We start from the raw sequence: 24,178 nt of genomic DNA, 5'->3' as shown, positions 1-24,178 counted from the left end.
TTTCCGTCTGGAAACGAAACGCGCAGTCTTGAGCGTCTATTCATCTTCATCTTCATGGCCATGCCCCACAGATGTTTTCATGCAGTCTCTTTCTTTTGATTCGCCGACGACTGCCTACTTGCACTCTAGTCCGTCGTGGCGGAAGGGTTCCATACATGACACACAAAGGCCAGAATCTCACCATGTACCCGGTCAAGCTGATGAATGGCAAAGAGAAGAAAGAAATTGCACAAACGACGGGCTGCAGAACGAGTCTGTCCCTTGGTGTCCCGAGTAGGTAACTATTTCCGCGGAAAAGAATGAGCCCGAGGAGTTTGTGTTGCAAGTGGTACATACATGATAGCAGAGCGCGGGATACATGTCAATTTGCACAAGATCCAACAAAGAAAACCAAAAAAAAAGGTCTAGTTGAAAAACGCCAAACGAGGTATATAAGCAAAGGTATCTTCAAGCATCATGTACACATACAATCATCATCATCGTCACAAACTCCCTGTCACACAGGGATCAAGGGGAAAAAACGTCCTAAGCAGTCGTCTGAACGACGCGAAATCCATCACTAATCATCTTCTGAATATCTTCATCCTTGTGCTGCAAAAGACCAAGAGTAAAAGCCACATCGTTCCATTGTCGCTCGTTTTCTGCCTTGGGCAGCCTCGTGGCGAGTTTGTTCGACAGCTGTCTGGCGTGTTTGTCCTGGGTGTATAGTTAGCATCGTGAACCAACACATGGATACAGAGGGGCCTAGGGTGGGGTGGGGAACATACCTTTTCGATGAATCCAGCCAAAAACTTGATAATCTTCTTGAACGAATCCTCACTCAGCGCCGTATCCGCACTGAGTAGACTGAACATGTCGATGAACTGGTTGTAGACTGCGTTATCCTTGGTAGCCAATTCGGTGAAGAACATGCGCGCCATGTCGGCAATCTTCTTGTCGCTGTCCTCGAGACATTTGGCCATTTCGCCCAGCTGGCCCTTGACCTTGACTTGCCCGGCCAAGATCAAAAACGTCAGTGTCATGAGACATGTTCGCTTGACGCTTGGATCGCCATCGTTCAGACGGCGGTAGAGGAAGTCCGTGTTCTCGTCAATGAGATGATTGAAGCACACTGCCATGTCACCAAGCGCCACGACGAGATTGCTACGAACGACGGCGTCTTGACTGCGCTCGAGGATGGTGAGCAGAAGACCAAGGTTGTTCTCACAGTACTCTGAGCTCACACACATGAGTTTTGCCAAGCATAGCGCCGCCTGTGCTTGCAAGGTTGGATGGTTGTATGAGGTGTTGTTGGCACAAATGTCAGCTACCATGGCACCAAAGCTGGCGAGGAGCGACTGGGGTCCGTATAGAAGCTCGCGCTCGCGGATGTGGGCAATGGCTTCAGTGAAGTCATCTTCAGTAGTACCGGCCATGAGGTCGAGCTCATCCACTTCTTCAGCTGCTGGCGTCAGCTCCTTGGTTGCGCCCCGCTTGCGGCCCTTCTTCAGTGGCGTCGCTTCTACCGTCGAAGCCATTGACCTTCGGGGTGTTGGAGCGGTTTTGGTCTTGTCCTTCTCAGCTTTCCGTCGTTTAAACTCTAGCTCGCACAGCTCAAGGTGCACAATCTGCTTAATAGCGACATGTCCGACAACGAATAATAGTTGCGAGAGAGCTAGAGCAGAATTCTGCTTCTTCTTGGGAGTCTCATTCACTGTAGGAGCTTCTGGCGTGGCTGCATCTGCGAGCTTTGATTTTTCGTCATCGTCGGCGTGGGAACTTGATGTGGGTCTCGATGTAGCCTGTGCTGCGAAGACTCGTTTGGTCACCCTTCGGATGATCTGCGAACAAAGCACATCTGGATGTTTTGAGAGAACATAGATGGCGCTGATAGCTTGCTCTGCAACCCCAAACCATTCTTTACTGTCGGATTCGAGCTCGGCCATGGCAGCCAGCCTGACGAGTACAGCATGATCGTTGGGCAGTTTGACTACATTGGCCGGGGCAGTTGGGGAAGCTTGCTTGCCTGGGGGAGGACTTATTCGTCGTAATGCAATACACGTGTAGCGAGCCAATCCCAGGTCTCTGCGACCGAGCTCTCCCAGACCAATGCGCAGGCAAGTCTCCATTTCCTGCACCACGATTTCTGGTGATGAAAGGGCGAGCATACCCAAGACAATGATCGCCCCACGGCGATGATTCTTGGAGATGTCCTTTTTCTGATACCCATATATCTGCCAAAGCTTCTGCACGACCAGTTCGTTAACCAGGCCTTGCTTCACCATGGAACTGAGCAGCTGCTCAAGTGATGTGAGCTCCGCAGGCGTTGTCCCGAACGTCAGACTAATCATGTTCTTCGAGACATAATTGGCGGCCCCATTTGCGTCAAAACCAGGTGGAGGATCGAAGAACAAGCCTTTGTAGCATTCGATGAGATGTGTCTGTACACCTTTTCCTTCATCGCTGTTGCCTTTGGTCCAGATCAATCGCAGCATCCTCCGGATTCCGAGCTTCGAGTTTGCGATCTTGTATGCATCGATTGTCACGAAAAAGTCCATTGCCTCAATGACCTCACTCTTGTTCTTCGATGACAAGAGATGAGTGATAACCTCAGCCGACTCATTAATGACTTCAATGAAGCTCAGGGCTCTCAATATGAGTTTGCGTGCTTTATGCAGGATCCCAAGCTCCTGGGCAGCCGCAGCATCCTTTTCAGCCTTTTCAAAGAGCGCGGCCTTTTCCTCTTCTGTCATTTCTGATGGGTGTTTTGGCACGTCTGTGTCAGCATTGTCTGCTTGTGTGGCGTCCTGCAATAAAGTTTCATCCACGGTCTGATCTTCCGGCGCACGTTCACGCAATTCTTCTGGTGGCTGTAGGGTGTTGATCTGAGCATCGACTTCCTCTAATCGTTGAGTCCAATCTTTGGTCGAGAGCAGGCCACCAAAAGAAGCGCTGAATGGATGAGTAGAGACAAGCTTTGCAAGCAATTTGATAGCATTACGTCGTACATTGCTGCTCTTATCCTCCAGACTTCGCGCGGCAAGATCGGTGACTCTACGTCGACGTGCAGGATACTTTTGCTCGAGATCGCATAGTTTGACGTACACTTGCATAACTCGGCATCGACAGTATGGATTTATGTCCAGGAACCGAGACTCTAACACATCAAAGTAAATCTCAATCTGCTCTTTGTGGGTCTCGCTGCGGTCGTCTTGGCCCAGTTTGCTAAGCATAGCAATCAGATGACCCAAAACTTCAATGATCGCGCAACGGAGAGTGTAAGATTCGCTATCCAATAAATTGGCAAGACTGGTCATCTGCTTGATGACAAGATGAGGCGTAAGTTCAGCTATCCTAGTTAGGAACGTAGATATCGACTTTGGTCCTTTTGTATCGGTGGCGCTAAACTCTTTTCCGCCTATATCTTTTAGAACATCCTCGGTCAACTGGGGGTAATCGAAAGCATCTGCGAGAGTGAAGAGGAGTTCCGCCATGGGTTCCGAGAGATGCTCGAAATATGTGAGACTTTGGTTAATGGATGTTTGCGCGGCTATCGTAAGTGTTAGTAAAGAGGAGGTGTGAAATGTTGACACTACCCACTGTATGCATGTCCATGACGCTTTACAGCAAAGCACACGACCCTAAAGCAATGGTCCCTAATGGCCTTGTTCTTGACTCTGGTTTCGTTTTCCAGAATATGATACACTGGCTTCGTCATCAATCCAATGAACGTGTCGAGCTCTGATGTAGTGACGAAGATGCGGCCCAGCTTGAGTTTTAGTACCTTGGCCATTCGGTCCAGAGCTGTCTCCAACTGTGAAGAGGGGTCCCAAGATCCATCTTTGGCGACTCCCGCTTTCGCTTTTGTCACTTTACCCCGCCCTCGTGCTGGTGCTGATGCGGATTTCTCGAGGGCCCTCGTTTCCACAGCCGAGATGGTCCACCGGAGGAGAAAGGCATACATCTCAAGGATGTTCTTGTGGTATGGGATCGCATCTTGTTCTTCTGCTTCGAGATCTGCATGTATTACGTCGGCCTGGGTTGAGAGGGCGGAGACGAGCAGGTCCAGAATCTTGCTAAGAATGGCTGGTGGAATTTGTGAGGAAAATCTAGATAGCGCAAAAAGCGCACAGTTAGGATTTGTTCTGTATGTTCGCTTGTTCCCCTCCTATGTTGGTACGCACTTCAAAAGAAATTGCAGTGTATCAAACACCGAGCTGCGAGTGATGGCATCTGGGCTCTCTGCTACAGCGTCGACGACAGGATTGAGTTCGCTGTTAACCAGGCCGGGCGATGACAGCGATTCTGGGTCATCTTCACAGTCCTGGAGCGCTTGTGGGGCTTCTGGAGTCGGAATGGATGCAGGATCGCTATCGAACAGCCTGATGGCCTCATTGATGTCAAAATCCACACGCGCGTCCATGATGCGCAGATACTTTTGTCGGAGAGAAAAGAAAAGAAGTCAAACCCAAAACCAAAAAGAAGTGACGTAAATGTCGTCCAGAGAGGGTTTGCGGGGATGCGATGTGTGGCCTGCAGGTGAAGATGCGGGCAGCCCTACATTCAACACACCAGGGACGCGCCTTCGGAGAGAGAGACATGTTTGTGGCCCGAGCGTCTTTGTTATACTTTCCCCTCTTGTGGTTTAGCGCCAAAGTGACGTTCCGTATCGCGTCTCCCACCCTTCCGACCAGCAACATTGAAGCCACACTGTAGGTTGCACGCCCAAACACAACACACAACCACAGCAGCAGCAGTACCGAATCTCGGCATGGCAAAGGCTCGTACTTCTCTGCGTCATGCAGAGCACATTGACGTGCACGAAGACGAAGACGAGGTCAATGAAGAGCAGGTGGAGGAACAACTGGACGAAAGCATGGATCCGCTGGACGAGAGCGGACAGACGGTAGACAGCAGCGACGAAGAGATCGAGGACTCTGTCCAAGAAGACATGGCCCGGTTTGAGGAATCTTTTGTCGGGATCAGCAAACGTTATCGACTGATCAATCGCATTGGAGAAGGTACATCTTCAATTCTTGGCTCGGCTTATGCAGGGTAGCGGGGTGGCTCACATGTCCTGCAGGTACCTTTTCTACTGTGTACAAAGCCGAGGATCTGGAGTACAACAAGTACAACAACAACTGGGACATCGACGAGCGTGAAGACCGCAAATGGGCATCGCCAGGACACCAACAACGCCTCTCCAAGCGGCCTCACTATGTGGCCATCAAGAAGATATATGTCACCAGCAGTCCGATTCGCGTCTTTAACGAGCTGGAGCTACTCTACGACTTAAGAGGCTCAGATTCGGTCTGCCCTCTCATCACTGCCTTCCGACACCTCGATCAGGTTGTTGCTGTACTGCCCTATTTTCAACATCGCGACTTCCGTGACTACTACCGCGACATGAAGATCTCAGACATGCGACTCTACTTCCGTAGCTTGTTCACTGCTCTTGCATCGGTACACGCCAAGGGTATCATTCATCGAGACATCAAGCCAACAAACTTCCTCTACAATACCGCACAGTCCCGTGGAGTGCTGGTCGACTTCGGACTAGCAGAACGCGAGGGTACAGATTGGCACAACTGTGCCTGTCACCTGTCGGAGGAAGATCGTCGCCAGAGGATTACGCACAGTGTCTATGCACAGACTCAATCGTCAGGACACAATGCTTCAAGCTATCCAAAGAACGACACACGGAACAGCCGTAGGGCCAACCGTGCAGGCACTCGTGGGTTTCGTGCTCCCGAAGTGCTGCTCAAGTGCACTCAACAAACATGTTCAATCGATATTTGGAGCGTTGGAGTCATCCTGCTCACTATGCTGTCCCGTCGCTTCCCATTCTTCCACAGCGCGGATGATATTGACGCTCTATTGGAGATCACCACCATCTTCGGTCGCAAGAAGATGAGGGAGACGGCCCTGTTGCATGGCCAAGTCTTTGAGACCAATGTTCCCAGCTATAGTGAGGGTGGGCACACTTTGGAGAAGATCATCTTGTGGTGTACTGGTCGAACGGGCGACAAGACCCAGCCAAAGCGAGAATTGGAAGAGGAAGAGAAGGAGGTTGTGCAGTTCTTATACCGACTGCTTGAATGTAACCCAGCGAAGCGCATCACTGCGGATGAGGCCCTTCGACATCCTTTCCTGACTAAGATGTATGAGGAGAGTGAGGCCGATGAGCATATAGCCAGTAACGTGGAGGCTTGAGGGCTTGCACGGCTTACGCATTTATGAGGTATGACTGATAGCATTGGACGGCGCAGAGCAGCTGTGGCATAGTACAAGGAGTTTTTGGTCATGTATGGTGAGACTTTTAAGGTCATTGCGATACCCTTTATTTCTGTAGTGTACAATCAGAGCATGCATAATCGTTCATCCTGAATTGTTTCAAACGTGTATTATCATACAAAGATCCCTCTCATATCCTGACAGTCGGCTATACCCTCTGCTTCCTCGCCTCTTTGAGCTTTTGTTCCGCCTTGATCTCTTTCCGCGTCTTCGCGCTCTCTGCCAACCTCTTCTCATGGGCCGCCCGGGCCTGTCCCTTTGGTCCACCATTGGCCTCTATCCTCGCCTTCTCGCTCTTTTCGAATTCCTTCTGTCCCTGCATCGCCTCTTCCAGCGTCGGTATTGGGAATCCCAGCCTTTTGGCATGTGCTATCCGCTGTATGCTGACATCTCGCCCTCGATGCGCCGCCCGTACATCCTTCAGCAGCCGATCCTTTACCCGCTGTTCTTCTAACTGTTCTTCTGAGAGCACTGGTGGTCTGTTCTCGACGGGCTCTCCAAAGGGGGCGACAATGGAAGTTACGACGTGTCGGACTGCGGGGGATGTGCGGTGGCCAGAGGCGATGCGTACGACGTCGCCTTCAACGAGGGAATTGTTGGGATCTCGAACTAGGTAGTTCGAGTGAGAGGGGAAGTGCTGCCCACGATTTAGTATCATGTACCCATGCACGCATAGTATATATGCAATATATGTATATCTAGCAATACACACCTTTCTGAACCGTTTGTTCCACTCTTGACCCGCAACGCGTACTTTGACCGTCCTATCCATCTTCCCTGCTGACACCACAACACCGACTTGCCGACTGGCGAAGTTTGGGACGACGATTGCCGCGGCCGCCTTCTTCGCTTTGGCTGCGAGCGAAGCCATGTTGGTTGTGGGGCGGAGGTAGTGCGGAGGTGCTTGCGGAGGTTATTGCGAGACTCAGGGGCGCTCGGTGCGGTCCTTCGAGGTTGCATGCAGTGAATTTTAAGCCAATTATCCTTTTCAGTGCCGATAAGTGTGTTTGGGGGGCCTTGTGTGGTGTTGCTGGCGCCCAATTGCGGCCGTTGGCGACCTCTGTAGAACATAAAAAGTGAACGGGAACTCGCGAATGCCAAGCACGACTCCGATTGGACGCCGTAACTGCAAGTTACTGCTATCGTGTCCCGAAGTCTTGCTTCAACAAACAGATTACCCAAAACCTTCGCTTTTCTTCACTCCTACCTTTGTCTTCGTTCTGAGTTCTCTCCCTGCAACCCTCTCTTCTTCGGAATTCACATGTAGACTCAGTATCTTCCAACTTAACCCTTATTCGGATAATTAGGTCCGTCCACTCTCTTTCGCAAGTTGAACGCCGGTGCTGGAGCAAGTGAGGCTTCAAGATGATACGACGGTTGACGTTGTTTCTTTTGCTGGCTTGTCTGGCACTGCTGGTCTTGGGTGCTGAGGACTATTACAAGGTATGCAATCTTCACGTCTCGTACACTGTACGATGTATGGCGAAGTCATTTCAAACCCACCTTGGCTAATCTACTGTACTACAGCTCCTTGGACTCAAGAAGGATGCCTCAGAACGAGAGATCAAGAAGGCCTATCGGAGTCTCAGCAAGAAGTACCACCCAGACAAGAATCCGTACGTCATCACTCCATGCTACCAACCATCGTTATAGCAACACTAACACTATATCAGTGGTGATGACACAGCGAGCAAGAAGTTTGTTGAAGTAGCCGAGGCCTACGAAGTTCTTAGCGACAAGGAGACCCGCAAGATCTACGACCAATATGGCCACGATGGCATCCAACAGCACAAACAAGGTGGCGGGCCCCGCCAACACCACGACCCCTTCGACCTCTTCTCGCGCTTCTTTGGCGGCTCCGGCCATTTCGGACATCATGGAGGGGAGCGACGGGGTCCCAACATGGAAGTTCGCGTTGCGCTACCCCTCCGCGATTTTTACAATGGACGCAAGACAGAATTTACAATCGAGAAACAGGCCATATGCTCAGCATGTGAAGGCTCAGGCTCAGAGGACGGACACGTAGAAACCTGTGACCTATGCGGTGGCCGTGGCGTACGCATACAACGTCAACAACTCGCGCCTGGGCTATTCCAACAAGTCCAAATGCACTGTGACAAGTGCGGAGGCAAAGGCAAGACGATCAAACACCCATGTCCCATCTGTGGTGGCAGTAGAGTTGTCCGCGAATCAGAAACACACGTCCTGGATATCGAAAAGGGTATGCCAAACGGTGTACGTATTACATACGAAAACGAAGGCGACGAGAGCCCAGATTGGGTGGCTGGCGACCTCATTGTCCACCTCGTGGAGCAAGATCCTGCACTGGGCGCAGAAGAACACGAACGCACTGATGGAACTTTCTTCCGCCGCCGCGGCAAGGATATCTTCTGGCGGGAAGTCCTTTCGCTACGGGAAGCATGGATGGGCGACTGGACACGTAACATTACACACCTCGACGGCCACGTTGTCCAACTCTCACGCAAGCGCGGCGAAGTGGTCCAACCTAACACGGTGGAGGTTGTGAAGGATGAGGGCATGCCCATATGGGCGCAACATCTCGATAATAACGAGGGATTACAATCTGGTGACCTTCACGTGGAGTATGTCGTCGTGCTGCCGGATATGATGGAGAAGAGCATGGAAAAGGACTTTTGGGCCACATGGGAAAAGTATAGGAAGAAGAATGGGGTGCAACTGGATAAGGTGCTGGGCAGGAAGGAGGGGCCGATTGAGATGCCGAAGCCGGAGGGCGAGGGGCATGACGAGTTGTAGCGGATTTTTGATGGTTAAGTTATCGACAATGCTTGATTGGTTCTTGTTTTCTTCAAAAAGGGATACCCATGTATGGAAGATGGTCATGGATGAATGGTTAGAGGGATAAAGCAAGTGATGTTAACATAAACAGTATATCAACAGTCACGATAGTGACCGAATTCAGTGGTCTTTCTTCAATCTTTGCTTGTTTTCGATTGTAGACAGTGCAGTTGCCATGATTACAAAAGGGCGCTTACGTTGATCCTCACTATAATATCTTGCAATTTCTCTTCATTATTGCCTCTGATATCCATGCAATGCATTAACAGAACGCTTGCAAACTTCTCATGTCCTCTCCGCAAAACAAACGCCTTCATTACACGAGCAACGAGCCGTGGGCGTACATGTAAAGCAAATTAGCACCAAACAGGCAAGGCATGTCTCCGACCCAACGTAATTTCTGCACCGGACAGATGCAAAGATTTCGTGGGGCTATAGGGCAGGGAAAATTCCGACATAAAATCCTCATGGCGCCATTCCTTGCGTGTATAGGGTAAGCATTTGGGGCTGGACCTATGAGATTCAGGTTGCAGTCTATTCATCTCTTTATTTTCTTAGTCGAAACCGCAGTGTCCATGTATGATGCGCAGCACACTGACATGCGGGCAAGGGTCGAGCGCAGGAACACATCACGGCAACTGCTCGGTGCTTTTGGATGATAGTGTTTCATCCAGTGATTGTAACGAGAGAGTATTTGCATACACAATGTTGTGGTTATATATATAGCTGCCTCATCTAAGCCATGAGATATACGGGCGAGCTGTATTCCGCAACACATTCGTGCGCTATATCGGGTTTTCGAAACAGCTAGATCATGGATTTCGCTTGAGGTTGTTTCCCGCGCAAAATCTTCATGTATATTCCATCTTGACTACTATGTTAGGGATGGTAGTGGGGTTGTCTGTGGAGAGGTGAGGGAGGCAATAGGGGAAGATATATGTATTAAAGGGTTGGTGTGTGATTGTTTGCCTGACAGCGGAAATATACAATCTACGCGGATTGTGGCATGTACATGATTGATAAGCAGATTATTTTTACTGTAGCAAGCGAGTTCCACTTATGTCCCTTTTACGTCCTCTTTTGGAAAACTTGCTTCCAGAGATGGCGAAGGAAATAGCATTTCTCATGTCCATATCAGAAGTTTCAGGTCCTAGAGCGTAGATTTTGGTCGCAAGTATGGAATATGGCTTGGTACCTTTCTAGATCGAAGTCGAGAAAGACCGCGTTAGAAGAAAGAGTCCAAACGCGTCAAATTTGTCCACACCTACTGTAATATCATGATGTGGTTTTCCATAAGTCAGGGACAGAGTGTGGAACTTGCTTTTGAATTTCTGACCGAGATTCCAACTTGGCATCCTTTCTGATTCTTTTTGGTGTTAGAGGAGTAAGTTCAAAGACAGCCGTGCCATAGTGGACCCTCCTAGTTTATTTGACAGATTTGAAGGTGGCTTGAAAATATGCAGTGTTGATTATATATGGGTGGGTGGGCGGCCACGCATTCTATGCAATAACATTATCAAATATTTTCCGGGGTTTTCAACGGGGATGAGGACTGCACGCTGGGCGTTCATGAGGTTGTCGCCTGAACTTTAGTCTCTCTGCCCATCTACACATGGCGGCTTCTTTCCATCTTTTTGACATTCGTGACTGCAGCTCGAGTCTCCTGCACGATGGTCGGGAAGATAATTTCCGCTTTTGGTTCAAGCACAGGAAACATATTTCCATGATGATATTGTTTTACAACGAGAGAATTTAGGGAGTGTGATGTGAGATTCCCAGTGGGATCGAGGAGATCTTATACACCATACCCAAATTAGTGTTTTGAATCTAGGGAAAGGTCTTGCAAAGACATCGCCTATATACACCAACGGCCTTACAATAATATCTGTACATCTCAGGGAAGCTTTGAATGATTCATACGTACACTTCTCTGAGCTCTATTCCAAAAGCAGACTGCGGTCTACTCATGGGTCTCTAGGACGCCGTGTTTGAATCGACTGAGATCCATGTGATACAACCATCCAATCAAGACTCATCGTTGTTTTCCAAAACTAATCATACCCACCCCAAGCCTGACGCTCATGAATATCATGGTTGTAGCGTTTGAAAAAGGCGGCTTCGAGGGGATGATGTGTTGAAGACAATGAAGCATCATACCATCAAGTCTTTATACACCCTGGTGCCGACATGAAAAGCCACGTCTAGCTTTTCGAGCAAGGTGATCATGATGAATCACATTAGATACTTAGTCATACAAATATTGTTTCAAGACGGACGTCTTCTTTTTGCTTACTTTTGCCATTTCGGATATATCTATTCAAGCCAACCAAGTCATATGGCTATACTGTGCTTCATCGTCGCTGGATCATATAGTGGTGTTTTAGGGGCTTCGAGATCAGTCATCTCATCGCTGTTGACACAAGTATGCCCGCGGCCGGTCATGAATGCTTGTAATATTTCCTTGGGATGTTCCTAGGTTGTCCAGTACAATTCACGGATCAAGAGTTGCAGTGGGGAGAGGTAACGAGAGGGCTGAAGAGACCTCCCTCTTGTATATAAATGAGCGGTTTCATGCACTCATGGTCTTAATTCTGGACTTTTGTTGGGAGCGATGGGGTGGAAAACCTGATTGGACATGTCGCCTCTATGTCCTTTGTAATTGTGTACAAGGGTGCTTTGAGATTTGGGGAGAGGGTGAGCATGGCTAGATACCCGCGAAATATTGGGCGCGATCGAGAGGCAATAGGTGGGAATGTGACAGGTGATTTGGTGGACCACGTTCGAAATGTTGATAATTGATAGATGTGACATGTGCAGTGATTGAGCGTATCGAATATGAGAAATGTGATCAGATGGGAGGTAGTTTCCAAATCCTTGCACGCTATCATTATTTAATCTATAGGCACTTGTAGATAACATGGCAAATTCATTGCACGTAGGATGACAGCTAATGGGATGATCAGATTGGATCCGTAGGTGAGAATATAGTGCTTCCGGAAAGAAGAGTGAATATGATAATTATTTTCCTCCAACATGCCTTAAACAAGCTCTAAAGCTTATTTAGTCAGCCTCCCACCAAAGATATTCCCGTGAATCTCTACACTCAAAACACAACCATAGCAACACCACAAGCATCTCCCTCACCTCTACCCACACCTCCTCGTCAACCGCCAAGCTCACGAGCCCTCAACTCACACCACCCTCGAAGTCAGACGTTCACACAAGCTTTGACCAACACCACCACCAGTGGGGTCCTTCTCCACATATCCACAAAACCATGAACGGTACATCTGCACGACATAAAAGAAGTCACTTGCGCCATCCGATCCCTGAGACTGCTCGCACAGCACCCCGAGCAAAAAAAGGAACACCTTCCTGCATCGCTGTTGAGTCCTTGCACGACCGAGCGAGAAAAGCAGAACCCCTACGTTTGTCGCTTGCGTTGGGCAGCAATCGGACACGACGACTTCATTTACTGTACAAGAACTGGTGTCCTTGCCCCTTGTTCGCCCATGACTTGCGCTGCTTGCAAGGAAGGCGTGGTGCTTGGACAATCGGACAAGATCTAGAAAAGGCAGTGCCATGTTTCCGATGCTGCGCTGCGGGCAAAGAGTGAATAAACTCGGTGGGTCTTTTTGTTCAGGCTCATGGGATGGGGGGCACAAGGCGATTCGGTCGGTCCTATACTGCATATTTCACCCCTGGGAGGAGGCGTGGTGAGTGCTTTAGGGCTACAGAAGCCAGGCCGCCTGATGTAAATCACAGACATATTATGTATGGTATGCCTGAGAGACCAATCTACTTGCCTCTTTCTGCAAAAGTTAAGAGAGAATTTGGGGGCATGGCGTTGGGGGGGGGGGGGGAACATGGTACTGCTTCGGTCATGCAGATGCAGATTGCTCCACCCTTCACCCCATCAGCATCAACGATCCATAAACGAACACGATGCAGAATGCGGCTGGAGCACCGATGCTCGTCATTGTCAATAGGCCCCACAACTGCTGTCCCTGGAAATCACCACAGACGTCTCCACACTGTGAGATGGGGGTTGTGTGTCTGACACTTTGCGGAGAGTGTTGCGCGAGCAAGCGCCGTCGATGCCCAACGCCCGGATTTGCGGATGGACATGGACTCAACTCACTTCTTGTGGAGGCTTGGTCCGGTCGATGGTGTTGCCGCACCGTCCCCCTCCTCCTCCTTCCCCCTAGATCCCTCCTCTTGCTCTTGCAAGACCTTGTATCCCGGGTAATAAAACGGTGTACATCGGCAACGTCGTAGATATATTGAAAAAGACCAAAAGAAACAGGGAATGTGCCTGTAAAGCCCCCAAAAGATAAGGCTGACGGATTGACGCTTGGGGTAATCGTAGTGAACAGTGAAGCAAACATTAGATTATTTTAGTCGCCTATGCTCGAAGTGCTAAACTATACTCAACATGCGATTTGTGAGCTGATTGTCATATCCGACTCGTGATTTCTCGACCGGCTGTACGCCTGACTTGTAATCGACGTGTTGTGGTCCGTTTAATCGGACGAGTTTGAAGGGCTAAAGGGCCGACTTCTTTTGCCGTGAAAAGTGAAACTGACACACATGCGCATGGAGAATGCCACCAAGTCGCAAAGAGAGGGACGAGAGAAAGAAAGAGGGGCAAGCGGCGTTCGGTGGTGGGCCAGAGGGCCAGAGCGTAACGAACGACAGCACCGGGGGTTCACGGGCCAAGCAAATCGTTGGAGTTGCAAACGAAGCCGAAAGCGCGAGTCTAAGGTACCGTACCGCACCGCACCGCACCGAACCGAAAATTTGGTTGAAGAAGAGACCTAGGAGCCGAAATGCTCCATGGTAACTCACGATATCTAACAGTAAGCAATTTGCCTTTACATGGTGGAAATCTCCATACCACGTCCATGTTTACGCTCGACTAGGTACCAAAGTAAAACACCAAACACAATGCTTCAAATTGCAAAACCACAGGTATAGCTTGTCTGGGCCAGGATCCCAGCCACCACCACCGACCGGATCCTCCCCGCATCCTAGCCAGCCACATGACCACAATTCTCCCTCCCTACACATAACAAACTTGATCAAGCTCGGGCTCAGGGGGCGCCCGTTACGCCACCAACTCCACCACCAATCCAGACAGAATCCTTCGCTCCACCGCAAGCAAACGCAGGTGGGTGCGGCGGCGGAACGGAGAGGACAATGCAGCCTGTCTTCCGAAGGAATTACCAGCCATCTCCTGTGTCATTCCCCCGTCTGGTTGCATCTTTTTCTTTAGTTTTTCCTGTGGCGCGGTAAGATGTTTGTTGTGGATATATAAAGTGCGGGAACAGGCTTAATTCCTTCTTTGGGGAGGGAAGGGGGGGGGGACTGCAGGTTGACATTGCGTATCGTACTCTGTAAGTTACATGCCGCCCACAGGACAACAGGCCAAAGCGACGAAAAGCATATTAGCTGCGCAAAGTGACGCGACGCGCAGTCGTGTCTAGTACTTACGACTCTAACTACACGGCATCTTTGCGTGTTGAGATCCTAGTCCAGGTATACATTGCCCAGTCTCGTCGTCAACAATGAGCCAAGGGGGGGGGGATGAGCCATGGAGGAGAGAAGTGTACTGCGCTGCCCTTGCGGGAAGTGCCTCTAGCCGATATGCAGCAGCCGTTCATTGATCGGTCAGATAACGGAGAGACGACAGGAACAGGCGGCAGGGTGTAGGATCACATTGGACAAACGGGGTTGTCTCGGGTACTGCGCATCACACCGGGAGCTATGTTTGTACGCCGTCTTGCAGTGTCGATGCGAAAAGTGGGCTGTGTGAGATGGAAGTGGAGCTTGTGAGACGTTTTGTGATGTTGTCACTTGTGTTGCTAATGCGGGGGCACTTGGAGAAGGCGAGTTGGAATCTTTCCCCTCTCTTTGAGCCTCTCTCTCTCTGTGTGTGTATCTGTGTGTGTGTGAGTGTGTTTTTCCAGACAGAGAGTAGGGCAGTGCAAGTTGTCACTGAAACGGCCAAGGGCTTCCCCCCTTCCCCTGATGACACGCACACTGAGGTGTACGGACAACATCATGAACATTATGCACCTTCTGATTGCGGTCACGATGATGGCCGTCGCCGTCGATTGAAGAGGTCTGTGCAAACCAGCAGGTCTCAACGATCGCATCTAGAAGCGCAAGATCAAGCTTGTGCAAGTCATGTTTGATGTGCAGCCATAAACTCCGAATGAGGGGATTACCAGCCCTTCTGCTATCGTTCAAGGTATGCCTCGTCGAGTATCAATTCGTATCAGATGGGCGGATGCTCTGATGCAGACTTTGTCAAAAGAGGCGCGTCTTCACGTTCCTGGTCGGTAGTCTAATCCTGATTTGCTAACGCTCGATAGTCGTGGCCCACAGCCCCCATGTTCGTCAACACAGAGGAAGAGGTCAATGACCGCTACTCTTTATTGTCAACAACCTACCTCATTCAGTTTCGGTCCTGTATAGAATTGGCGTCTAACAGCCGACATGATTACGATGAAGCACCTCTCCCGCATCTATCTGGATCATCCGCAGCGACAAGAGATCCCACGCTATCCATGGCATAAGATTGGAAAAGCAAGGCTAGAGTACTAGAGCACTCCTAGCTCGGCGTTTGAGACAGTCCGAAAAAAAGCGCCCATCTCCACCGCAAAGCCTGCCTCGGCGCAGAGCGAGGGATGCCCAAGATCGTCTGTCGGACAAAGTCCCGAAGCTCATCATTGGAGAGATTGGCACAAGTAGCATGCCAAATCCCCAGCAATCTGGGACACGAAGAGAAGTGGTGCCCAACGTCGCGCCAGATCGTCCCTTTACCCCGTGCCGAAACCAAAAGCCATTCTGTTTCAATGCCGCGCGAATAGGAGAGCCGTGATGCGCCAGGCCTGGCCTTGCAATGTCACGGATCCCCGCGAATACTACTGTGTGGTAAACTGTGAAGACGCAGGGACTGGGGGGCGGGAGGGGTGCGAGTTCTTGAAGCGGAAAGCCCTGTTCAGGTAATGCGAGGAATCTCGGACAGGAGCTTGGTTCGTATATAGACCAGTGATCGACGATACACAGCAGGACGTTGTGAGAAATTCTCCCCCTCAAACGCCGCTCCCTGCCATTTAGAGTTTGCAATCGAGCCTTTCGGAGCTGGTTAACACCTCCAAATTTGCTCGCACGTGGTCACCTGTTGCCAGCTGATCGACGTGTGCCCAATTCTCAGGACGCATTCGCATCCAAACTCTCCATCACCGGCCTTAAACCTGAGCATGTGCACCACCACCACGACTGGCCAATCTTTGTAATGTTGCAACGCACACACATAGAAGCACGTGTTTGATAATGCAAAACACCCATGCCATGTGCCACTTCATGACTCATTTGCTTTTCAGTCAACTTCAAGTCCCCCCCCCTCACATTGCCTCACAATCGCCGTCCTCGCGTTAATGCCTCCGACGTCACACCTTGACGAATATGGCGCGCTGTAATACATAGTGGAATCCTTCCAGACGTCAAGGGACGGCTACGGATCGGAAAGGCAAAAGAAAGGTTCCGTCGTTCATCAGCGGGACTAGTGGGCCGCCGGGCACGCTGTGGCGCGTCGGGCCAGGCACGCGACTTGGTGGAAAACGGGTCCCGTAAAAATGATCTCCAAATAGTGCTTCCATGCTATCGTGGACATGGCGAGCGAGATCGCCAAATTGGTGTTGGCTTGCAGTTGCTTTTTCCAGGCCCCATAGAAACCTAATGATACAATACGTACTATGGTCCTACCCTGACCAAAGATACCGAGTACGAAGGCTTGATCTACGCTTGCTGATACAGACTGCGGGTACTACGTATGCTCGGGGTAACACTTGGCGAGAGTGCGGCCAAATATTCGGCAGCTTTGTCCTCACACTGAGGGCGCGCGCATTGATCATGGTGAGATTTGGCGACCTGTACGTGAATCATCATCATAGAGTGCGCGTACGTCCGAGGATCGAATCGATAAAACTACTCCCTCATGCGTACAGGTACTATGGTACTTGTACGAAGTAGAATGCGGAACATTGCGGCTGTCGCGCCAGGAGGTGGAGTTTGCCACATTGGTGCGCGTGCGGCGTGTACGCTCAGTAATCGTCTGGTTGTCCCTGTACCAATGGTGAGCTTTGTACACATCATACCAAACCATGGGCAATCTCAAGGAACTGTGATAGAGTTTAATATTCCCGCAACCATTACATAACCTTTCGACGAGCGGCGCGCGAGCTTCGCAAGGGGCGGAGACCTCCTCAGCCAACCATCCATTCATCAGTCCAAGACTTTCATCAAATACCACAGATAATAGCACCGAAAATACGGCCGTTAGAGTGAACAGCACCAAAGGCAGCTGTGAAACGATACACCAATACCAAATAGATGGGGCGTGAAATCCAATAATACAAAACACAACTGGTTGAAATTAAGAAACCGACCGTGGTCATGCGGCTACAACCGGAAACAGGAAACATTCTTTTCCATCAACTGTTAGCTCTCCCGCTTCACCGCCTGTCGCCACTACACTTCAGCTAGTCCGGGGTATCGTGTATCTCCGCCGAGGAAGACTGGTGTGCAAAAGACCGCCCAGGCTTATATATGTGCAAAACCCAAGAAATGTTTCAACGCTAGCCGCCCAATGTTGAGTACGTGCGTGATGCTTCGAAATTGAGATGATATAACAATGTACGCCAAGATGAATGCAGGAAATGGAAAAGCAGTTTGATACAATGTGTGCGTGGTGAGGATTGCCCTTGGCAAAAAGGGACCAGGACCCGTTCGGACGAAGTCAGGCGGATGTTCCCCGAGTCATTGTGCAGGGAGAGCCCTACCGTAGGCCTTCTTGCGCTTGAACGTTGCGCAAAATCTCAAGATCCATGCTGAGAATCGGAGAGTTCGGCGATACCTCCTCGAGGATAGCGATTGTCCGTTGCAGGAGTGCGGTGAGATTTGTTCTATTGAGTGACGTGGAGCGCGCAACTCTTGGGTAAAGCTTGGACTTCAGGACTGATGTGAGAACCAGCATGTTGCCGAATTGCCTGCTCCCTGTTAGTTACTGGAAATGCAGACCGAAGAAAGGTGTGACGCTTACGCATGTAATGTGCCGAAGATATTGGTTACTATCAACCGTTTCGTACGTTGGCTTTGGTAACCCATGTATGGGCTCTCAGGGTTGGCGCCAACGCGATCGAAGGCAATAGTACTTCGTACTGCGCTTTCTATGCATTTGCAGGCGATTTCGATAATCTTTTGCTGATCCTCCGAAAGATCGACCATGTGCACGTTGGATTCGTCGGAGTTGTATTGGTTTGCTGTTGCTGGTGCTGGCGGAAATTCGAGGACGTGAATCGCGATTCGGAGATAGGGACGCAGCATCATGTAGAGACCTCCATAGTACTTGGCACGCAGGCGAGCCAAATTCAGGTCTGTTGGTGGAAGGTCGCCATCCTGCCAGTCAAGTATCGGAGGCAGCGTTCGTTTCCAACTTTCCAGAATCTCAATGTGAACTTTGGCATTAGCAACAACCTCTTTGACGTTCGTAACGTCGAATCCAACCCGTCCACTAGCCCCGTACAAAGCATTGTGTGCTTCATTGAGAATGACACGCAGCCAAATCTGACTCGAGTAAATCATCATGGCATATGAATCATTCGCGTTGCTTGATTGCCCCTCCTGAGGCTGATTCTCGTAGCCGGCTCCGTCCTCGGTTGGAAACCTGTCTGAAACGCCCGCTGGGTACATGATGTCGCTCTGGTGCTCAGAAATACCGCTGGGTGGAAGTGTGCTCATTTCCGCCAAGATGTCGGATTCCAGCTGGAGGCATGTCCAGTAGACACACATGACCGAGTTCTTTTGGTATCGATCCTTGGCGGTCACCTGGTGCCCGTTGGAGAGATAATAGCTACGGAGCAGCTTGGGATAATCGGCTTTGACCAAGACCATAGTGACTCGGCATGCGCTGTGTATCCAGCTCCAGCTTTCCAACACTCTAGCAAATTGACTAAGATACAAGGCTGCCAGTATCATAGCCTGTGCGTGCGCGACTGTGTTGCCGCCATGCTGGTTTCCGAGAATGTCCGTGGCATACGCAAAATAGGCCATGCCTGGCAGAACGTCGATGTTTCGAGGACGATGATCGTCTGTACTCTCGCTGTAGAAGCTACCAGTGGGGTGTGGTGAGCCTCCAGTGTGGCCCCAAGCGCCGGCAAACGGGGTCTTGTCTTTGCATGGCGCAGGCAACCGTTTGTCCGTATAATTAAACACCTTTCCAAGTGCACAGACAAGGAGGACAATGGCATTGCGTAATGAACGTTCAATGGGCCCACGAGGGGATGCAGGATCCCCAAAGGCACTCGTAGATCGCTTTCTCTTCACGCCGGGATTGAAGGAGAGAGGTACGCTTCCAGGAACGGGCGATTTACCCGGGACGGGCCGACAGTCTGGGCTGTACTGCTCGCTAAAGTCCTTGAACATTCTCTTTAGTTTGCTTCGGTTCATAAACGGATGCAGAACGTGCATGTTTACAAGGTACGATTCTTGTAGCTCTTGCAGCACTGCGGAATGGAAATTCGGTCGGCCATCCTGATCCAATCCACCTTCCATTCCCGAGGTCTCCTTTGGTGTAGCTGGACTTGAATAATCAAAAGGCGGATGACCCCACAGACCCTCCTTTCCAGGACCCGAGCCGGGGGCAGGAGACGGTCCATCAGAGTGATCATTACCACTACTCTCGGGGCTTCCAGGCGCTTGTGTCCCATCGCTGATGTCATGGCCTTCGCCTACGCCCCAGATGCGCAACTGTCCACGGTCCTGCTCAAGGAGCATGGGATAATCGGACACTTTGTGGCCCTGTTCCACAATCTTGTTCAGGTACGGCACATCGTGATAAAAGACATTCATGCTCTGCCATTCTTCCAGAAGCTTGTGGGCCGGAGTCGTGTGATCGCCCTGAAGGCCGCTCTTCTCTTTGGAACCAGTTTCAGTAGCACGACTAAGATCTGTTCGGACGCTGTCTGCTGGCGTTGCGGGTTGCTGCGGAGGAGCGAACATGGCCTCTTGCTTGATTGGTGTTGATGCTTGCAGGCCGGATGGTGACATGTGCGACGAGGGACCAACGGGGGATTCCATCTTCATACTGTTGACTCTGGGTTGAGGACGTCCCTGAATGGGCGTCCGGCCACCCCACCCACCCTGCTCTCTGAGCGGCTGTACGAAGGATACCTCCGGTGAGCCATGGCCTGATGTCATGTCGAAGACGCGACCTGGGCCGAGTCGGCTCTCTACACTCTGTTTCCAAGTGGTCATCTCGCGTTTGTATGCGGTGAACTCGTTGGCGAATTCTTTGAGAACTTCATGAATGCTGTTGACTCCATCCTGGAGTTGCATCATGCTCCTGTCCTGTCTGTATTGTTGGGTTAGTAGCCAGTCGCCAACAAGATGAACCTCTCACTTACTTGGGCGGTGGAACATCTTTGTACTGGCAATCAAAGTTGTTCTCCCGGCAGAACTGACACGGTCGAGCTTCGTCGCACTTTTGCTTGCGCGAACGACAGTGATTACAGGCCTGCGTGGCTCGCACTTGCTTTCTCCTCACCTGCTGTGAAGCTGCATAGTCGCCGATGTAAGGGCCCTGGGCATAAGGCGTCACTGGTGGAGGATAATGTTGGCCAGCCGGTGGAGGTGGTGGGTAGACGGCCTGGCCGTTGGGGTGAGGGGGCGTGATGTTGTGGCCATAGCCATTCGAAATGCTTCCGTTAGGGCGATGTTCGGGGTGACTGGACCAAGGACTATGATGACCGCCATGCTCCATGCCTTGGGAGGATTGCTGAGACTTGACGTCCACGCTGATACTGGTAGAACGAGACCTTTCGAGGTCTGGGGCCGATGAAGTTTGAGGGACGGGCGGTTGGCGATATGCGGCGATCCGATCCTGGGAGATTGTCACGGGAGGAGGGCCGATGATGCCATGAGGATGTTGACTGGGTGAAGGGATGCTTCGTGGGTCCGCGAAGGAGCGAATGCCAGAGGGTGCGACCAATGGTGAAGGCAGCGGTCCTTGTCCTTGATACGGTCCTTGGCTCTGTGAAGGATAAGGCGGTGGTAGATTGTTGGGGGGATTCTGATGAGAGGGCGAATGGGGGAGAACCTGAACCAAGGTGGGATGTGACGGCGTCCGAGAGTGGTGGTTGTGAGGTGGCAGCGGAGGGGGTGGAAATGGATGGCCGTTGAAGACAGGGTGATTCCCCGAGTCCAGACGGGCTCTCTTTTGGGCGGGCGCGTCAAGCTCGGCCATGCTTAGATATACCAGGCGAGATGATCCGCTCAGGCCATGCGGCTATGTATGACGAAGAAGTTTTGGGCTACCACTACACGGATGCTCCCAGGCCAAACGGCAAAAGCCAGTAATGGTCTCGGGGGGGGGGGGGAGGGGAGGGGAGGGGGGGAGTGGGTAGGGGAGCTGGGACACTGAGCGGCCTCGGCAGCTGCACTGGACAGGGCCGGAAAAGAAGAGGGTCCAAAATTCACACGAGGCGAGAGGGCGAATGGTTGGCTGAAAGAGGATTTGCAAACGACAGCCCAATCCGCGTCATCGCCTGGGTGAGGAAGAGTTTGGGGAGCGTCGCAGGGCAGTTGCTTGGAGACAGGACAGGACAGACCAGAGTGGGATGCAGGACGGGAGGGGAGGCTTTGCTAAGCCGCGCGAGGTCCTAGCCTTGGGCAGGGCCGTCTTACCATGGGCCCGGAGACGACTATCCGAACCTGGACAAGAGAGGGGGGGGGGGGAAGGAGGGAGAGAGGTGAGCTGAGTCGCGGACAGTCTATGCGTTGATGTTGGGTTCAATGATGATGCTGGGCGGCGACAATGGCGCTACGAAGACGGGCCGTGCAGAGACGGGGCCAGGGCGGCGCGCAATGAAGCAAGAGCCGCGGCGCAGAATGCGGAATGGGGAGAGAGAAGGGGGTGGGGAGAGGGGGGGGATGGGCAGAGGGGAAGGGGGGGTGTTGATGAAGAAAAAGGCTGGGCGTGGGTGTGGATGTGGATGTGGATGTGTGGATGTGGGTGCATGGATGATGATGATGCTGGAGGAGCGAAGAGAGAGAGAGAGAGATGGAGAGAAAGAAAAGGCCCCATATTGGACTTTGGTGATGGGTCTGCTCTCTCTCTCTCTCTCTCTCTGTGTGTGTGTGTCTCTGTCTTCCTTTCTCTCCACCTAATCTGTTCTCCCCTCAGAAGCAGACCGACAGTTCAGGGTCGACCGTGAATGCTCCTCAAGGCCGCAGAGGGGCGCGCCGTCGCTCGCCTGTGATGGAGCAGGCTATGTTCAGCCCAACCCGCCACCACGCTTGTGGACAAGACGATTGAGCGACACAAGGGCGAGTAAGTGCAGAATGAAGCACGATTCAACCGCCACCTGCAGCTCGCTTGCGCAGAGAGGCCTTGCAGCTGGAGGGAGTGGCAAGCAATGAGCACACACACACACACACACACACATACTACATAGTACACACTGACACCCAACCCACTCAACTGCATCACCTACTGCACAGCAATCATGTACCTACTATAGTGCAGTGTCAGTCCAGGCACCGACGGCGTGGACGACGTGGCCATTTCGCACGCTGTGCAAGCCGCCTCACTGTGGACGACAGGGCGTTTTGGAGATGGCCACTACAGAGTATCCTATCAAACACACAAGTCACCATGCCTGAGCCCGTCAGTCGCCAGAGTACATACGGACCGTCCGCTGTACGCACTGTGTAGTAGGGTAGATACTGACATGCACGCCTCTGTTGCACAACAGGACAAAGCGCTGTTCCCGCAGCCGTCTGCCAATGTGCAGCCAACCCTCATCTATGTACTAGTAGACCTACGATAGGTAGAGCATTGAGAAAGCCTAGCCATGGCCTGGGTGAGAGAGTACATAGTACCCGATGTAAGTACAGTAGGGACAGTACATCACATGTAGTACGTAGTCACTAGAACTATGTAGGTAGGTCCCCACGCTGCCAGCCCTTCACACTCCGCACATCAACCACACAATGAATCTAGGCTCTTTTCTGCTCTGCGCTGCACGCTGCCTCGTGTCTCAACTCTCAAGTTGTGCTCCTCACGGCTGGCCGCCCTGTTCCGCAACCTCCTTCTGCGCGCTCCTCCGAGCTCTGCCCCAGGTCTGAAATGGAGACACCAACAAAGTGTGCTCATATACAACCACCTTCGGATAATTTCACGACCATGGGCAGCCAATTGCTGGCCGTAAGGAGGTAGATCCGAACGCACCGGGCATGCACTGGCTTGCTGCGTCCCGAGCTTTACTGTGTATCCACTCTGCGGAACCAACAACTTCGAGAACATCGGCGGAATGGGACACCGTGTACATACTGTACCTGGCACAGTACCTAGGTTGCTGACGCCAGCGACTGTCTTCCAGGATCCATCCGCTTGTTTGACACCAGGGCTGACCTCTGACTAAGTTACACACACATACACACACATATGGTAGTATCTCTGTAATTGCTCATCAATGCAATTTACTCTAGTATTTGCATTGATCTTCAAAGCCCTGGAAATTGCAACGACTCAAGTACGGCCGATTCTCCGTGGCCACATGAGCATCTGGTAGGTACATAGCCGTGTTTCCTCTGATCCGAGATCAGCGATCAGCAGGTTTCAAACTGCCAAAGAAAAAAAGAAGATAACCTGTTACATACTTACTTAGTACCTATGGCTGTGCGTCTCTACCCCTTCCAGAACCCTTTTCCATCCTACCTATCCAACATAGTGCTTGTGAAGGATGCCGCAATGTCCCATAGGCCCGGTTGGAGATGGGTGAGCCCGGTGAGGGGCGTCGCCTCTCTCCACTCCTTAGTTCCAAGACCCTCTGTCCACACTGTCGAGACTTGGTACGCCCAGATGGCGTCAGGAGGCCGCGAGTCGAAAGCCTGCCGACTGTAGAGTAATGCAAGCTGTCTAAAGCTAGGTGTGCATCTGAAAATCCAAGTAGGCGGTCAGCTGCACCCAATGTTTGCGTTCAAAGAGGCCAGGTAGAGTCGAGGTGCTATGCCATTCGGG

General features: G+C 51.4%; 7 protein-coding genes across 7 annotated transcripts; 4 read left to right on the top strand and 3 right to left on the bottom strand.

The window, feature by feature from the left end:
* Nucleotides 1-170: 170 nt before the first annotated feature.
* Nucleotides 171-4,510, bottom strand: IAQ61_006416 (uncharacterized protein). The gene is made up of 4 exons (XM_003845253.2): nt 4,164-4,510; nt 3,580-4,088; nt 768-3,529; nt 171-696 (listed from the first exon to the last, which is right to left on the bottom strand). The coding sequence occupies exons 1-4, from the start codon at nt 4,400-4,402 to the stop codon at nt 526-528; spliced, it is 3,681 nt and encodes a 1,226-aa protein (XP_003845301.1). The 5' UTR covers nt 4,403-4,510; the 3' UTR covers nt 171-525.
* A 180-nt stretch (nt 4,511-4,690) lies between these two features.
* On the top strand, nt 4,691-6,289 carry IAQ61_006415 (uncharacterized protein). The gene is made up of 2 exons (XM_003845252.2): nt 4,691-5,000; nt 5,063-6,289. Exons 1-2 carry the CDS (start codon nt 4,751-4,753, stop codon nt 6,190-6,192), a joined length of 1,380 nt encoding a protein of 459 aa, XP_003845300.1. The 5' UTR covers nt 4,691-4,750; the 3' UTR covers nt 6,193-6,289.
* Nucleotides 6,290-7,325, bottom strand: IAQ61_006414 (mitochondrial 37S ribosomal protein uS17m). Its single transcript, XM_003845251.2, has 2 exons — nt 6,986-7,325; nt 6,290-6,910 (listed from the first exon to the last, which is right to left on the bottom strand). Exons 1-2 carry the CDS (start codon nt 7,142-7,144, stop codon nt 6,422-6,424), a joined length of 648 nt encoding a protein of 215 aa, XP_003845299.2. The 5' UTR covers nt 7,145-7,325; the 3' UTR covers nt 6,290-6,421.
* A 126-nt stretch (nt 7,326-7,451) lies between these two features.
* On the top strand, nt 7,452-9,228 carry IAQ61_006413 (uncharacterized protein). The gene is made up of 3 exons (XM_003845250.2): nt 7,452-7,716; nt 7,801-7,889; nt 7,947-9,228. Exons 1-3 carry the CDS (start codon nt 7,639-7,641, stop codon nt 9,046-9,048), a joined length of 1,269 nt encoding a protein of 422 aa, XP_003845298.1. The 5' UTR covers nt 7,452-7,638; the 3' UTR covers nt 9,049-9,228.
* Nucleotides 9,229-13,693: 4,465 nt separating this feature from the next.
* IAQ61_006412 (uncharacterized protein) lies at nt 13,694-13,933 on the top strand (the record flags this gene model as incomplete). Its single annotated transcript, XM_003845248.2, has 1 exon — nt 13,694-13,933. One exon carries the CDS (start codon nt 13,694-13,696, stop codon nt 13,931-13,933), a length of 240 nt encoding a protein of 79 aa, XP_003845296.2.
* A 4,002-nt stretch (nt 13,934-17,935) lies between these two features.
* IAQ61_006411 (uncharacterized protein) lies at nt 17,936-21,400 on the bottom strand (the record flags this gene model as incomplete). Its single annotated transcript, XM_003845247.1, has 3 exons — nt 17,936-18,146; nt 18,200-20,509; nt 20,562-21,400. The coding sequence occupies 3 exons, from the start codon at nt 21,398-21,400 to the stop codon at nt 17,936-17,938; spliced, it is 3,360 nt and encodes a 1,119-aa protein (XP_003845295.1).
* A 941-nt stretch (nt 21,401-22,341) lies between these two features.
* IAQ61_006410 (uncharacterized protein) lies at nt 22,342-24,061 on the top strand (the record flags this gene model as incomplete). Its single annotated transcript, XM_066097173.1, has 5 exons — nt 22,342-22,486; nt 22,677-22,855; nt 23,100-23,301; nt 23,647-23,725; nt 23,920-24,061. Coding segments are annotated over 5 exons (747 nt in total), but the record flags the coding sequence as incomplete, so codon positions are not given.
* Between the last annotated feature and the right edge of the window lie 117 nt (nt 24,062-24,178).

Source organism: Plenodomus lingam (assembly GCF_022343315.1).
Source record: "Plenodomus lingam strain CAN1 chromosome Unknown contig_26, whole genome shotgun sequence".
In the NCBI taxonomy this organism is placed as follows: domain Eukaryota; kingdom Fungi; phylum Ascomycota; class Dothideomycetes; order Pleosporales; family Leptosphaeriaceae; genus Plenodomus; species Plenodomus lingam.
The sequence above is the reverse complement of the archived record's forward strand: the minus strand, read 5'-3'. Positions and strand labels throughout refer to the sequence as shown.

Bases quoted from the DNA above. Each gene is read 5' to 3' on its own strand.
- IAQ61_006416 (XM_003845253.2), bottom strand. From the start codon at position 4,402: ATGGACGCGCGTGTGGATTTTGACATCAATGAGGCCATCAGGCTGTTC. The intron at 3,530-3,579 runs GTGGGTAGTGTC...CACTTACGATAG, and splicing joins GCGTCATGGACATGCATACA to CCGCGCAAACATCCATTAAC. The intron at 697-767 runs GTATGTTCCCCA...CTATACACCCAG, and splicing joins TGGCTGGATTCATCGAAAAG to GACAAACACGCCAGACAGCT.
- IAQ61_006415 (XM_003845252.2), top strand. From the start codon at position 4,751: ATGGCAAAGGCTCGTACTTCTCTGCGTCATGCAGAGCACATTGACGTG. The intron at 5,001-5,062 runs GTACATCTTCAA...CATGTCCTGCAG, and splicing joins GATCAATCGCATTGGAGAAG to GTACCTTTTCTACTGTGTAC.
- IAQ61_006414 (XM_003845251.2), bottom strand. From the start codon at position 7,144: ATGGCTTCGCTCGCAGCCAAAGCGAAGAAGGCGGCCGCGGCAATCGTC. The intron at 6,911-6,985 runs GTGTGTATTGCT...AATCGTGGGCAG, and splicing joins GGAACAAACGGTTCAGAAAG to CACTTCCCCTCTCACTCGAA.
- IAQ61_006413 (XM_003845250.2), top strand. From the start codon at position 7,639: ATGATACGACGGTTGACGTTGTTTCTTTTGCTGGCTTGTCTGGCACTG. The intron at 7,717-7,800 runs GTATGCAATCTT...ACTGTACTACAG, and splicing joins GTGCTGAGGACTATTACAAG to CTCCTTGGACTCAAGAAGGA. The intron at 7,890-7,946 runs GTACGTCATCAC...ACACTATATCAG, and splicing joins TACCACCCAGACAAGAATCC to TGGTGATGACACAGCGAGCA.